Below are 16,932 nucleotides of genomic sequence, written 5' to 3' on the forward strand. Positions count from 1 at the left end.
GATCAGGGCCACAATTACTAAGTGGTGCTGTTCCATAAGAGACCAAGTGAATGGGTGTTTTCTGGTGCCGGAAGGTGTCTTATTGCCGAGCACTGCTTAATAAATATGGATCTTGATTGAGGGACTGAATTAAAACATCCACACCGTATTCTGCGAGCATGCATACTCTTTTGTACAACTCCCACAATGTACTTGGGTTGGCATATGTAAAAACTACAAACTGTATGGAGGCCATTCTGTATATGCAGAAGGAGCTGTTAGGGATGCTTTCAAGTGAAAAGCCCAATAGATGTCAAAAGGGATATTCGGGCCAAAAACAGCCAGAGCGGCTGTGTGTGTGTGTGTGTGTGTGAGAGACAGAGAGAGTAAGGCACTGTAAGGTAGATCCACAGAGCTCTGTTAATGAGACGTTAACGTCTTGTTACGTCACTAAGTGCTAATGGGTACCTTCAAAGCTCAGTAACGATGTGTTAAGTGCTGTTTCAGCTGTAAGGAGCCCTTGCATTACTATAACGAACTAACAGTGCATATCCACAGAGCTCCGTTCTAGTAAACCGCAGGGATTTAACGTTACATTATTTAAGTCATAACTACAGGTTGCATTACTCCTATCCAGACCCTGAAATGGTTATTTTACATGGTCTGGATGAGTGTAAGACCATAGTTAGTTAACCCAGGGGTGCGCAAAGTGGGTGGCGCGCAAGATTTTTCTGGGGGGGAAGGGGGGGACGGCGGTTGCAGAGGCCCCGCGCTCTTCCCCAAGGCATTTAAATTAAATTACCTTGACTTTGCCGGCGTCAAGATTAGTCTTCATGGTAACACGGCGTTAAATGACAACGCGGGGTCATGTGACGTGATGGCACATGAATTGACGCTGCGGGTCACATGACCCCACGGCATCAGTTGACGCCGCATCAATATAAGGGGGGCGCGTGATCACCAGAGGAGGCAAGGCAGGGGCGCGCAGCAGCAAAAGTTCGCGCTTCACTGAGTTAACCCATATCTATCATATTGTTATTTACAGGGTACTTTTTCTCTCCTGTCTTCTCTTTTTATTTAATCTTTAATTAATCCCCTATTCAGGGACCGGATTGTACAGTAGTAACGCCACCTTTGGGTAAGACAGGCTTAATGACATGTTATTTGAAGTTAACACGAGGCAGTGCTAATTAAACATGCAATGAAATCTATGCTAACTAGATCGCTAATGGGCGTTGTTTTTGCATGTATTTAGCTTTGTGGATACCTGTGAAACTGAGGAAAACTAAAGGACAATATCTATTTAGGTCACGTAACATTAGAAGCCCACATTTAACGGAGCTCCGTGGATCCACCCCTGTGTTTTTTATGCTGTCCTTTTTTTACCCCCTAAAAAATAAATAAATATTTATTAGGAAACTTTAAATAGAGTGACAAAATCAATATACTGTATAATTAGGGTGACCAGACATCCTGGTTTTTAGAACTCTGTCCTGATTTTTTGGGCCACTGTCCCTGTTTTCTATCGGAGCCGGGCGAGCGTGCACAGTCGGCACTTGCCGATCGCGTATGCACATAAGCGATCGGCAAGCACTCATCGCAGTCGGCGCTCGCCGTTCACACATGCGCAGTCACAAGTGCGACATTTGGCCTTCTTCCCCCCCCCCCCCCCGAGACAAATATGGTCACCCTATATATAATGCTGTGTATTCCTGAATAAAAAATATAGTTCATAAATATTGCAGGGGAAATTATTTGTCAACAATGCAGGGGTGAAACATTTACTGTATGTGCATCTTCTAATAATGGGACAGAGACTTAACCCACAGCTGGGACATGTCACTTTAAAACTTTCTTTATTCTGAAACCACAGATCTTGCACCCCTGCCTTACTGGGGGAATAGTCATCATTCTTTCGAATTCTAAAACCGGTGACTTTCTTCTGCAGACTTAATATAGACCTCAAAAATGAATTTGGCAAGTCCTACAAAACTCAGTTAATGGCTTACATTGATAAATATTTGTGTTCTGCTCCACAATTGGACTGTCTGCTCTTATGGTCTTTCTAGATGTGGCACTAGTCCATAGACGAGACTTTAAAAAAAAAGAAATATATATTTTCTTGTTTTGTACAGTAATTAGATATCCAGTACACAAATACACATTGTTATGATTCTGCTTTACTCAACCAGGTGAGAATTTTCTGCACTGTGTTAAGGTGTATTTAACTTTCCATGGACAATGTTTGCTAAGCAAACCAACATTTGTTGTTACAGCAAACAATTCTGCTTTCCATTTCCTAAATTCTAATGATCTGTTATGGACTGAAAAAAGGGTCACCCACCAGTGCTACTATTTAAAGCCGCAGTCTGTGCTGATAAACACTTTCTACTCAGTTTCACCCAGATTCACAGAGGTACTTTACGGATCTAACAAGGCGTTAACTCAAGTTTACGCCTCGTTAAGGGGCAACGTGCGGCCTCAAAGCTCATTAACGCAGTGTTAAGTGCTGTTTTCGGACGTATAAACTACAGTATAACGCCAGTTAGTACTAATGATATGTAAAACAGGTGTTCCTCATAACAACGTATTTCTTCTGAGGTCTGTTACAGTTAACTCAGGTCATATCTAAAGGTGGCGTTACTACCATCCAGACTCTAAAATATGGGGTTAGAGAAAAAGAGAGGAGGGGAGAAGAGAGGGAGAGGGCGAGATTCTAATTTGGATATGCAAGGTGTATTACCAGGGTCTTAAAATAGGTCTTTAGAGCTGAAGATCAAGGCTGGTCAATCAGTCTAACCCTACCCCCCACACCCCCCCAAAAAAGGAAACAGATGTTTTGCCATTAAATGTGGTCAGAGAAGCAGCATACCTGGGGGAAAAAAATACCAAAACTCTGGTCTTGTGGTGATTATAGTGAAGTGAAGTCAGTGCCCCAGTATTTGGCAAGTTAGCAAGTAATAGAGAAAACACCTCTTATATAGTAAAAGCTATAAGCCAGGAAGTTTTCACAATCTCAGTCCAATATATATGGAATTTTTCAATGTATTGTCATGAAAACCCATTTACAAAATGGCCCTCAAAGCTGGGATTGTACCCCTGATTTTAAAAAGGACACTTTAGTGCTGGGCAGGATGTTTTAGAAACATTTAATAATAAAAAAAGTTATACATTTGTGCTCAATATTAGACAATAGTTCTAAGAACTAATAATTTTAGCAATGGAGAATGAAAAACCCTTGTTTTTAAAGCAAACCGTGCAAATGCTGTGTAACAATTAGGAAACAAACGAAAGACTGCTGCATTGAATGTACTCAAGTAAGTAATCATAACCTTGACACCCAGGGACTCTCCAGAAATGACTGCAACAGTTACTCCATCCTTTGATGGTTTGGGAATTTCAGAACTTTTCAGTTCTTGGTATTGAGGTGGAATCATTTTTTCTGAGCTTCTTAGGTTAACCCAAAGCTGCAATCCGTGAGCTGGCTCCACTGTACATGGCATCTCTGCGTGGACTATACCTCGTCCAGCTGTCATCCACTATTCGCACATGAGAAGGATTAAAAAAAATAATAATAATAATAATGTATATATATTTATATTCTCATGACATATCTTTGTGTTAATGGTTATATATAAAATATATCTTTATAACAGATTGGTGTTTAATTAAGAGCAGCTGTTGCATTGGATTTATATACTGTAAGCTATTTTTCCCTGCATCCACTGATAAGACACGTGACATACATTACTCAAACACATGGCACTGCATACTAATAAAAAAGGAGACTGTGTACTGTATTCTTTTGTGCATGTTTTTCTGAACACAATTTTGAAGGTGCTTTGTAAGTATGAAATTTAAAATATTGTATGCAATTACATGACAGCACACTTCTAAGGCTGCAGCCCCGCTAGCGCTGACCACGCTCATGCTTGTGAGCGGTGACGTCACCAGCTCTCCAAGCATGAGGCCGAGTGTCGTGGCTATTTCGGAAGTGCGCGCGAGGGGGCGTTGCGGGCAAGTTGAGTGCGCTCAAAAGTTAATATTTTTGGTTTACCCAAGCGCCAAGCGTGGGTGAGCGCTCGTGCGGACAGCATGAGTGGGGACTTACATATTGATATAGATATATGCAAGTAAAAGCGGGGACACAGCCAAAGACTGAGATTATGCAGCCTGCAATTGCGCTCGCATGCCAACTTCAAATGGACTAATGCATACGAGACCGCTCCGTGTGTGCGCACAGAGCGTGCTGGCGCAACCGCGATTTGAAGAGACCCAAAAAAAAAAGTATTTTCAAGTGCTGCCGCGTGACATCAGCGTCACGTGAGCTGGTTCAGCCAATGAGGGCGAACCAGCTTCGTGACGCCCCCGCCATGCCCCCAGATCGCCTCCCCAATCTCCTGAAGCCATATTCACAGATCGCTGGGGCTGCAGGAGTGCAGGAGGCTATGCGCGCGGTCACGCAGGCTGTATAATCTCAGCCTTAATGTCTAATAGAGATTTAAAAATATTATTGAAGCGGTAAAAAAATTTACAGCTTCTGACCTCAGCTGCCCATTCCGAATTCTCTACAACAACTCTACCAAAAAGCCATTGGAGAAATCTTTCACAACTTCACTATGACAGTTAGGCTACGTCCATGGGGAGCGCAACCGCGCATGCGACGCAATCAAAATGCTGTGCCTCTATGAGGCAGGCCATAGAGCGTTCGACCGCACGATGAGAACGCCAGTACTCGCGATACATGAGCAGACAAATAAATTTGTTTGTCGAGCGATGGCCGGGTCACGCGAGCGGTTCACCCAATGAGGCGAACCAGCTCTGTGACGTCACAGCCATGCCTCCCGGTCACGTCTACAAATCGCTCCAGCTACAGGCGCGCGGGCCGCCACGAGCACGGTCGTGCGCGCTCACCCTGGACGGGGCCTTATAAGAAAATAGCATACTTCCTTCCTTCTTTAAACCTGTTACCTGCAAATCTCCAGGGTGCAATATGCCGACGTGCCCACAGAAGTCTTCATGTGCCATTGATCCTCCACACAACAAGTAAGACACCTGGAAAATCAACTTGCACTGTAATTCTGCTGGCATTTTAGCTATGTTTAGTATTTAAATTAATTTTCTATGGATGTTTTGTTATTAAGGGTCTTTATGGCTGTAATATCATACTCTGTAATAATAAAGTACCAAAGTGTTCTTAACGGATATACTCAAATAATCTAACAAAGCTTGTTCTGTATGCTTATTTACTGGGGGGGGGGGGGGGAGGAGGGAAGAATTTAACATATTGCAATTTAACAGCAGGTTCAAATTCAATCAGATGTCATTTATGAAAAGAAAAATGTATTGAAATGTAATGAGCTCTATTTGGAAAGCAAATGAATAAATAAAACAAAACAAAACAAACAAAAAAACTTACCATTTCACAATGTTGTGGGCTATTACAGCATCCAGCCCAAACAAAGGGCAAACCCATATTGGTAGTACTCTATATTCACGAGCAAGAGCATGACTCATTAAAGTTAAAATGTTCATAAATGGCACACAAAAAAAAACAACCAAGTTTAATATGCTTTCATTGCTTTAGTTGGGCAGTCAAGTTTAGCGGATACAATTAGGTTAATGTGCATATGCTGTATTTCAATTCTATTGTATACAATGGACCTTAAATTAAAAAAAGAAATCAATTAAAAAAAAAACAGTGGAAGTTAGTTTTGTACTATATTGCATTATTTTGTACTTAATGTCTACATATAAACATTGTGTACAGTAAGTCATGTCTATTTAACCTTTAGACAAGAAAATAAAAATAAAATCAATAGAAATACAGCTAAATCCCCTTATAACGCTGTGCTTGGGGTCCAAAGAATCACATTGCGTTACAAGCGGATCGCGTTATAAATAATGTACAATTGTATGCATTGTATAATAAAGTATTTAAGATACCAATAATCGTGTTGTAAAGTATTCATAAATACGAAAAATGGGAGCCACGCTTGCATCGCGTTATAAGCAGATTCGTGTTGTAACGGATCACGTTATAACGGGGTTGAGCTGTAGCTTTAGGATAAGGCCATATTTTTGCCTGTATAACTCACTAGTTTGACATAGCTGCTATGCAGTCTAAATAGAAATAACCAGTATCCGATTATAACTACTGTATTTACCAAGTAACTGACTATAATGATTATGCATTTGCAGAACTATCATCCTTCATTGTTCATTCCCTCAATGTCATTGAATCCTATGGAAATTCTGTGAATTTCTGTGTTATAATGGGATATGTTGCGTTCTGCAGGCGAGCAATGTCACATGGTAAACCTTAAGACATACATACAGGCCATAGAATGGGAGCAAAAGAACATTAGGCAATTCTGTTCAAATGGTTTTAAAGAGTTATGATAAAGACTTGTAGATATGTAGTGCACTTCTATTTATAATACAATTTGAAACAAAAAGAAAAGAAAAAAAACATGCAGCCATCTTATACACATGGAGGTAGAGAAGAGATCTCCAGCAACTCAGGCCTTCATCCTCACTATGGGCTGAAACGTTAGTCGGACATCTGTGTTAATGAGTGCCTGGACATTTCTTATCTACCAGATACAGAATTAAAATAAGACAAAGCTTAGTGCCACAATACATAACTTTCGTGAGAAGGATACAAGAGAACTCTCATAATATATTACTTAACTTGTTCTTATGTAATTCCAAAGCCATACACTTACTCGTTAGAAATCTAAGGCAGTCATTTAACTAAGCTCAGGTCACGGTTATTAGACCTTGATCCTGCGTGAACTGCCATAGAAGCCAATGCAATTATCATCAGATTGAGCTTTGATATGCCTTAGTGAAGCTTAGTGACTCCCACAGTATATGTTCTTGGCTGTCTTTGGTGCAGTATTGCCCTGTACTTTCTTTTCATGTCGGCCCCCGGCGCTGGCTATCCTCCAACATGCAGATTGTGTTACGGCTCAGATTGCAAAATTATCTTCACATGAATGATTTTGCCTATCCCACCAGCACTAAAGAATTTTAAATCTAAATAAAAGCTAGGTGGGCTATATTCAGTTAATTAGACAACTACTGAGGTGGTGTGTTCTTTTAATTGTTTTCCATTGTTACAGATAGACAATACACAACATTCATTCCACACCAATATGTTGGACAGCTGTAAAGAGTTCTTGGTTATCGTGGTGTTTAGTTTGGCTGTGTAAGCCTCATTCTCTTTCAGACAGATGTTTATGACTGTGAATATCTGCCATGATAAAAAGATGAGAGGAGATTATAAACGTATTAAAAATAGTGGTTTTATATAATGCAACAGCTGCTAACAAAATCAAACGGCGCACTAAAAAAAGACTCCCTGCAACATCTGAAGTGGGAGAGTCAGTACCAGCGTTATGTGATCTTGATGACAATTTAACCCATTGTACCTTAGGCTCTGAGAATTAGATGTGCTGTATGCACTTCAAGCAGGGACTACTTGTGAAAATATTGTTCTACGGAGTAAAAAGATACATAGAATCATTCAAATAAAATTACTTCCATTATTATAATCGTAAACAGACTATACTCTACAAATATTAACTTAATTGCTTGAGGACATGCCCTAGAACACAAAACACAGGTTCCTCATCACAACTGCCACAGTATGTGGTCTTTGGTGAATAAGTTAAAAGTGCAATTCTTTAGAATGACTTTAGCATTCTGTCTTCAGTTAGAAGTTCGTACACAAGTAAATCCTAACAAAGCAGAATTGTTCATATATATTTAAATATGTATAGGTGTTTTTGTGCTTTCACAAATTAAGTTACTGGACATAAATTTTAATAGCTATTAAACATACGCTAATTAATTATTTATCAAACAAGCATTACAAAGTTTAGAGAAGCTTATCATCTGCCTGTATTGGCATGTTATATCAGCTGTATTATAATGTTGAAAAGTTCCATAAGTGAAACAACAATTATAAAAAGAATGCCTTATTTTGATGGAATACCAAATGCATTTTAAAATTGGTTATAAAATATGATGGTCTAATCTGCCACCAAAAACACAGAAATAAGACATGGGGGAATGCAAACAAAATACCTATTGTGATATCATCACTATCCTCCTCTAGGTGCTGGAATAGGGCAGCTATGGGACTTTCCAGCGTACATGGAGTTAATTTTCCCTGAATAAGCTACCCTCAGGTGCAGCTAATCTGCCTGGTCTGAATGAACAAGGAAGTGTTTTAAGGCAGACACAGGAAGATGCCATGCTGAGTGAGACTGATTTGTCCCCAGAGAAGGGGAGAGATAGAAAGTGCAACCCAGCTAAAGAAGTGGCTGGCACAGTTCCTTAGACCCGCTGGACGGGGGTCGGAGAGTCTGCTGGGACTGCCTGGGTCTTAATCTCAGAAAGAGGAAGGACGCGAGACCGTGCTGAAGCGGGGATGTCCTATTCTTAACATTGGACTTACAGAGGAGAGATTCTCTGAGCTCTCGTGGGGCCGAGCTCCCCTAGAAAGGAAGGCTGTGCTGAAGCGAAGACATGTGCTCCAAACCCTGGAGTAACAGATAAGCGAAACCCTTTATTGCTTTGTTCAGAGACTTTATATGTTCAGTTATAATAGTACCTGTTTGAGGTGGTAACCAGCTTAGCTGTCCACCCAGGTAGTAAGAGTTGAAGCTGAATGTGTAGTTAGCCTCCTAAAAGGAGTAGGAGTTTATTTTATGATTTTGTTTTGACTTAAAGGGATGGTGGGCCTGTTAGTGTATTATTTATCCCTGTAAATAAACCCCATATAGAGAAGTACTCCGTTTCCTGCCTTAATCTGGGACACACGATCCTACGCTGTGACAGAGACATCACACTATTTACTGTGAAACATGGTTACAATACAGTACATATAATGTTGACTGCTAATTAAGCATTAAAGTTAAGTCTAGCACTTTTAGTGTTGTTTTGTTTTTACTGATAGGAGGGATTGGTTTCTCATCTCATCACTATATGTAAACATATAGTATGCAAATATGTAAATAATCTTTGTATGCAAATATGTAAATAATCCATCAGAACAACACTCCCTTTTGAGCTGTTTCTAATTTAGTTAATTCCATGGTGAAAGGTGCAATCTTTTTAGAGTCAACACATAATACATGAAAATATCCATATTAGGGTTTCCCAGTTAAATTCTAATTCCAATGGCAATACTCTATATACATGAAAGTAACATTTGACAGATTTTCTATTGCTTGTCATAGCGGAATTTCTAACAGGAGGCAATATATTGCATGTTAGCGTTTAGGATCTTCTCTGCAAGGATTTGATTACCGTTTTTGGACTGGTTTAGAACAAAATAGGATTATAGAAAAAAACTATTTAATACAAAAATACCAGATGTGGGTGGCCATTATCAACCAGTGTATAAACAGAACAGTGTTTTGAAATGTTTTGGCTCCTTTGTGCATTTTGAAGGTTCTCTACACAATTCAGTATTAACTTAGAGACAACATATTGGTTACTCAAACAATCAAGGTTTCTGCTATTTTCTCCATTTTAAAACATCAAATTAAAAAAAAAATCTAAATTTGGAAGAACTACTTTAGAGAGCTAAAGGGAAGGTTAAAACGTTTAGAAAACGTAAACTTGTAGTAAACTAAATGTGTCACAGGATGTACATATACTACTCCATGGAAACATGAATTTGATGGCAGATAAGAACCACCTGGCCCATCTGGTCTGATAATGTTCACATCTGATATAAAACCTCAGACCCAAATTTGATTATTTGCCTTCTTCTATATTTGGGATAGATTTGTCTAGCCGAAGCATTTTGTTAATTCCTTTACTGTTTTAGTACAAATGTGGAAAAGTGTGGTTGATGTACTCAAGTCCTAGCATGAATTGGCCCTTAGTGATACTAGAAAAGTGATTCCAAACTGAATGCAATACTGTGAACTAAAGTGTGAGATACAGGAAAAAAATAAAGCACATAAATGTTTATACTCCACAAAGAGATTCACTTTGATGCACACCACAATTGAAATACTTAACATGTATTTACTTTGTGGAACATAAACATTTATGGTCTTCAGGTTTCCTGTACCTTACTGTATTAGGCCAACCATCTCTGTTCCATGAACCCACCACCATTTCGGTGAAGAAGAAGTACTGTAGTTCCTGACATTTCCACATAGTCTGTTTCCCTCCAGCTTCAGGGTATGATACATTGTTCTTGCACTTCTTTCACTGGGCGCATAACGGCCTGTTATCAAAATCCAGATCCAGATCCATAAAGAAAATTCTATTTTAAAAATAGCATCTGTATGTCTAAATAGCATAGGCTTGATACCATGTTAAGTTAGCAAGGCCTTGCATTAGGTTCAAATTACATGGTGTTACACATGTCTTACAGTACCTAAAAGGTGGTGTTACTCCCATCTAGACCCTGAAATATTGGTTTTCTGTGAGTCTATTTTTATAACACTCTATGGAGTGATGATACCTGTGCACATAACTGAAGACACTTAACGTATGTGGGAAACATGCTAATTTGAATCATTTGAATATACTTTGCATATCCAAATGAGCATATATCCCAATTCTCCTGTGTGTTCAGTTTTGTTCACATGTTGTATAAAAGGAGTGTTTCGGCAGGGTATACAAGTCACTTGGTACTTTAAAAAGACTCGCTCTCGATGGGAGTAATGCCACATTTACAGTAGGTATACCTGCTTGGGGGGTTGGAGCAATGGACGATTTTTTTTAGATCCTCCATTTTGTTTGAGAGGGTAACCAGTGCCAGCTTTACAGGTATGTATCTAAGGATCCAGATGTCCCCGAGCTGAAATAAATACGATTCAGTTACCTGGACTTCTTCCCATCCATGTATTAAAAGGGGGATAACTCCAAAAAACTTGCATGGTGGGGGTCAACTTCTTTAAGCAAGGCTGCATCGGAGCAGAGGTTCCAAGGGTGAGGCTTGTGGTAGCACACAGCTTATACCCCATGCAAGTCTACAGAATGTGGCTGGGACAAATTATTTGTTGTGTAAATGCTAGAGGTTAAGGAACAAGCGCCAGATTACAAACTGACCAATCAGGTGAGCGCCGAATTGTAAACCAGCTAAACAGGTTGAGAAAAGGATTGCAATACAGTCAAAAATGGAGGTACCGGTAAGAACAGGTCACCAGGAACTAGCCAGCTAACATAGGGATAAGGGCGGGTACACCGCCTCAGACAGAGTGGCAACAGCCGATTAGCTGCAGAGGGGCTGGCAGGAAACAGCCTATCCAGGGAATAATTGTTGAGCACAATTAAAAGCCCCCCTGGTGATAACAAATGGTCTAATATAATGTACAAAATATACACAGCATCATACAATGTAAAAATGTAGGCACGAAAAATAATACATATTGCAAAGCACAATGTAAAAAAAATTCTGGGTAAAGCAAAAAGTGACTAGGCTGGTAGTTGGAAGAGCAGCAGGCTGGGCTGAAACTTTTATTTAAAAGCTCTGCTGTCTCCCAGCATCAGAGGGGCACACTCTCCAGGATCAAAAAGGGGGATCTTGAAGCAGCCAAACTCCATCCCCAAACCACATGATTTGGGGGTCTCCCAAATAAAGCCCACACATCCCTGACGTAGATCCTATGTTGGGCCATACTTAAATGATTATAAAACAATAAATAAATACGGGTACTAGATATAAATTAAAAAAAAACTTGAACATAGAGCATATTTACCCTCACCCAGCCCCAAATTCTATGGAAATAATATTGTACTAAACTGTACTTTTCTACGAGGTCATTAAAGTTTAATTGAAAGAATGTAGTTAAACAGTGACCTCTGGTGATATATTTGTGAATTTCTTGCTACTGTAAGTAAATTAAATCTATACTATTGACAACAGGTCCTGAAAAGATACAATATATTAAAGAAGAAACTTAAGGTTATATTTACTAAGGGCGCTGTGCCCATTGAAGCATTTTGGACTAACACCACTTAGTTAATATGGCCCTGAATTCACCTCAGCTGATCTGTGGGTCCTAACAGTGACAGGGAAAAGTTTTGTTTGTCCAATCTAACTTGTAATTTAGGAGACAAATGCTGAAGATCTGTAGTTCCACTCAACAACAAACTTAAAGCAGCAATTCCGGCTCCTGGCCTCTCCTTATCTTTATTGGTTCTCTGATAAGGACAGGGAGGGGATAAGGGTAAAGAAAACACTTGATTGACAAAACACTTCCCCATTCAGAGATCCTTAAAATATTAAATCTGTCCAACTATGTGGGATTGCACCTTTACAAGCCCAATTGCACGCAGTATTAGGATCTAAGGAATTCTTAACTATGTAATGCTACAAAACCTCACAAACATATTGAATGTTAACACAGAAAATCAAAAGGCTTTCCTTACGTCTACAGTTTGTTGTTATTTTATCTTGCTTGGAAATGCTATAGGGGTTTATGAATCAAGGCTATTCCAGAGAAAGAAAATGGGCAATTTTCATCCTGCACCTATGTATCAAAGTATTTTATTTCAATGTTATTCTGCTCTAGCTTGCAACTTTGGGAGTGTCAGCAAGAGTTTGGAAGGAGTTACATGGTGCATACATTATGAGATGTATCACATTCTGCGTCTCTGTGCACCTTTATTTTCTCTTTTATTTGCTACACAAATGTGCCATGTCTGAAGTGGTTTGTCTAAAATTTGACATCGGAAACTGCTCTTCCAGCTGCTGCAACTCTTACCCTCCAAAAATGGAGCAGTGCATCAAAACATACTTTCTCTACATTGATACATAGAGCCCCATAAGGCTACGCTTATAGTGCCGGCGATGCAACGGTAAGACGGTAAGACGGTAAGACGACGGTCGCTGGAAAATCAAATAGAGCTGACTTCCAGCGATCGCGACCAATCCGTCGCGTCCCGCTTACTATAAGGGCACGCGACGGCGGCAATGCATTTGTTTTGCCGCGACGCTGCTGTCACCGTCACTATAAGCGCAGCCTAATAGGTTGTGAGTAGTACTGCGCTGGATACCACACCCACCTGGGCTGAAATTAGCAGATTATATGGCAGAGCAGCAACAAACAAATGGAAAAGCCCTTTACATTGGTGAACCTGCACGTCCACACCAAATCACGAGATGCAAACGTAAATACCAAACAGCAGGGCTATAGCAGGCAGGATAAATTAGTCTGATTAACAGCCAACAATTGGAGATCATCCCTCTACAGATTGGATGATATTGGAAACGTACTTATTGGAAACCCTCGAGGACAGAGTTTAATTCAAGTGGAGCAATTTAGATCATTCAAGATAATGTACCCTGATCATCTCATATCAAAATAATGCAAAACAATGAGAACAAACATGGCCTTCTACTTTCTTAAACCTTACCACTTCTATATTACCATGCCAGAAAATGACTCGTTTTTAAAAGACAGACAGAAGTACAACAGAACTATTACACCTTGTCAGCAATATAGTAATTATGACTTAAAAATGTGGAGACATTTATATAATTTTTTTATTTACTAGCACAAGCAAGTGTTCCTTTTTTACTACAAAATTAGTACTCTGCAAAGTGGGTGTGTCCACTAAATTATACCAAGCCTTTATCTGAGCAAGGAAAACCTGTTTGTTTTCAAAAAGATGACAAAATGTTTTGGCCAGTTTTGAAAATGTTTATGTAAGGGAGAATTTATCTTGTGACATCTACATCCTGCTTTAAAGAGACGTGAGAGTATTGCATAAAAGGCAGCTTATCAATTTTGCATTCATATGCACCAGACTTCATTGTTCCTACTGATAACACAACAAAGCCCTTTACAATGTAGATCAAAGAGTTTCCATAGGATTCAGTGGCAATGATGACACAAAATACTACAACATACACACAAGAAGGAAGATGTTTTATGGCAGAAGATTGCTTAGTTAATTGAGCCCTAAACCTCGGTAACCCCTCATATTTGCCTCAGACCAACACATCGTGCTGAGGTGGGGGCCCGAGTTCTGCTTCTCTATATGTTATTCCACATGCTGCCTTTGGCTAGGTCCCCAGTGGCTGCAGCTGCTACGGCAACGTACACAAGGTACGGCCCTCTATGGACAGTCACTTGATAAAGAACTGATTGAAGTTCGAAACGTTGTGTGTGCCACTAAGAGAATAAATTCTTTTTGCAAATCCGAAGTGCCCTGGGTCCTCTACTTACTTACATGCATCTGTATGTCATTCAGTGTTTCTCCCTGTGTCCACTCAATCCTGGATATTAAGGCCTGTGCAATGGTGCAGGCACACCGTTGGAGCTCTTATCTACTATGGTAATGTAGCAGGCCTGAACTTCGCAAATCGCTTCGGTACACCTTTATTTATTTCAGTTGAGGATCCCCTCTGGCGGGGCGCGTTCCTCCTGCTGCTCTCAGATGGGTGCTCCACTGGGCCTCCTCATGGGATTGATTGCACTCCCTCCAGCCAGTGTGCGCTTTCGGGCAGAACGTAGACTGGTCCCGGGTCACAGACAGTCCATCCTGAGATCCTTCAGCTCACCCACCCCCCACCCCCAGATGCTCTGCCAGACCCTTTTAAAGGATCCTCTCTCCTTCGTCCTTCCTCTCCTGCAGCCATGTCCATCATGAGTCACATGCTCAGTGTATACGGGAGAAGAGCCTGACAGGGGCCAGTGCGAGTGTGTGCTGCATACATCTTACCAGGGGTTGCACCTTTAATGAGCTCTTTTCTGATTTCACAAGAAGGCTCCCACATGATTTCTTAAAAGACATTTTTTACCTGGATGCTTTGCATTTTAGACAATTCCGGGTAACTTATCACAACATGTAAAAATGTTTTACTATCCGGGCACATTTTATTTACATTCATTTATAAATTCTACCCCAGAAGTGGAAGCATGACTACCTCTAAAGTAGAACTGTATTGTACTTTGAGACCTGCTACATAAACTAATACTATTACATATTGTAACAATAATAGCCTGTCTAGGCAATAGCCAAAATTGCACATGACCGTTAAAAATGAAAGCTTTCAGAATAATGGTCAAGAAATTAAACATTCTTTCTGTTTGCCATTTAATAAATCCTTGTTGATATTAAACATATACACACACATTTTTTTTTTAATGAAATCTTAATAAAGAATACGTAATATGGTTTTCAGATTCTCACCGTTTCAAACCCCCTGTGAGGGTGGTCAGGAAATCCTGCTGGTTTGCCTCCTTTAAACTCATCCATCAACAAAAATGGATCCAAATTTTTTAACTGAAAAAGAAAAAAAGAAGAAAAAAAAAAGTTGAAATATTAAAATACAGTAAGTGGTTTCAGTGCACAAAAGAACATTTCAATTTCAATTGTGTTGGTACGCTATGAATAAATGAATAAATTTATGTACGAGGTTAGCTTAAGTATAATGTGTTCGTTTGTGAGTTCAATTCTTGGCTGTGCCACTGACACATTGCAAGTACTTATATTTTTTTCAGCATCCTTACTTCGCTTTGAAGAATATACAATTACATTTTGCGACACACACATTATATTCTGAAAGTAGTACATTTAGCTTCTTGTAGTTAATCCCTGTGATGACAAAAGCACTTTGCACATACACGTATCTGTGAATCTTGGCACAAATTTTTCGCACATTATAAAGTGACAGGCAGAATTTGTGACCCTTGAATAAAACAGATAACAAGTTTTGTGTATGGGTGCTCGAGTGCAAGCAAGAAAAATGTGTGTGCTCAAAGGCTATTCAATCAAACATGCCGAAATAGTGGCCCCGGTTTGGATGAAATAAATGAGTCAGTTTATTAAATGGGTCTTACACTCTTCTTCTTAACCAATGAGGCAAAGGTCCCTCAAATTAACAATCCCTCTCCTTAATCCGTCCTCATATACCATCTGTCAGCGCACAAATGAGCACGTGACTTAGATATACAACCAGGGTTAATACACACGGCTACTTTAGCCAACTAACCTTTCTCCTGCGCAATGTATTAAATTAATAAGTTAATATTAACCCCTTACTTAATTGTAATCCGATCTATCCACTGCCACTACCCAAGAATTATGCAAAAATATGTCAATTAATATATCTGCCAGGGTCTCAGGTCCCTGTTTATTATAGAAAAAAAAACTATGCACTTACTGTAACACACAAAAATCTGTTGTCGCAAAATGTGTCCAAAAATGTAAATTACTCTACAGAGTGTGCAACAGTTCATTCAGAGCCCTAAAGCATCACTTATCACCTGTGTGTATACATACAATTACAGTAAATGCAGGGCAGTTTCTTAAAATAACAGGATAAAATATAAAAGAGAAATCCCTATACATTACGTTACCATACGTCAGGATTTCCCCCAGAGACGCCACTGGCGTAGAAATATGAGAAATCACGTGTTCGATCAAAAACACACCTGTGTTGAAATCTGATTTTCATAATCCCTAGCCAAGCCTTATGTACTATTTTTTCCCCATTGAAACAACATACAGTAAGCCCATCCCTGTAGTAAATCAGCTGCTGGGTTGACAGTTTTACGACAGTGGGAAAAAAAAAAAAACTTAAACGTCATTTGTTAGGGTTTTGCCTCAATATATAAAACACACTCATAACTTCCTTTCTCTAATACAGATGCAGCAGCCATTATTTTGACAAATCACGCGGTGTATACCTCGGAATACCCATGTCATGGCACGGGATTACTTCCAACCGTACCGCCTTAAGACACGAGTACAGGCGAGTGCATAAAATGGCATTTTAGTGTTGTGGCTTTTAAACACCTGAAATTAACACAGTAGCACAGTACTGTACACATTACAATTCATTCATTTAATTGTAAACAATCCATGAAATTCAAACAAAGCAACCGCGATAAACACGTGTGCCTGGGGCGATTGGCGCCGTTAATGCCGCGCGAGTACAGCAGCGCACATGAAAACGGTGCCGTG

The 16,932-nt window shown here is 39.8% G+C and overlaps 1 protein-coding gene across 5 annotated transcripts in view; it reads right to left on the bottom strand.

Moving 5' to 3' along the window:
* The window catches only part of PIR (pirin), a 42,098-nt gene that overhangs the window by 15,180 nt on the left and 9,986 nt on the right, over positions 1-16,932 (bottom strand). For all 5 annotated transcript variants that reach the window (XM_075594114.1, XM_075594112.1, XM_075594113.1 and 2 more), the window contains 3 exons: positions 15,157-15,249; positions 4,951-5,034; positions 3,312-3,518 (listed from right to left, as the gene is read on the bottom strand). In XM_075594114.1, the coding sequence (XP_075450229.1) occupies positions 3,312-3,518; positions 4,951-5,034; positions 15,157-15,222 (357 nt within the window). In that variant the 5' untranslated portion in view covers positions 15,223-15,249. The remainder of the gene's footprint in view (positions 1-3,311; positions 3,519-4,950; positions 5,035-15,156; positions 15,250-16,932) is intronic.

Source organism: Ascaphus truei, chromosome 3 (assembly GCF_040206685.1).
Source record: "Ascaphus truei isolate aAscTru1 chromosome 3, aAscTru1.hap1, whole genome shotgun sequence".
In the NCBI taxonomy this organism is placed as follows: domain Eukaryota; kingdom Metazoa; phylum Chordata; class Amphibia; order Anura; family Ascaphidae; genus Ascaphus; species Ascaphus truei.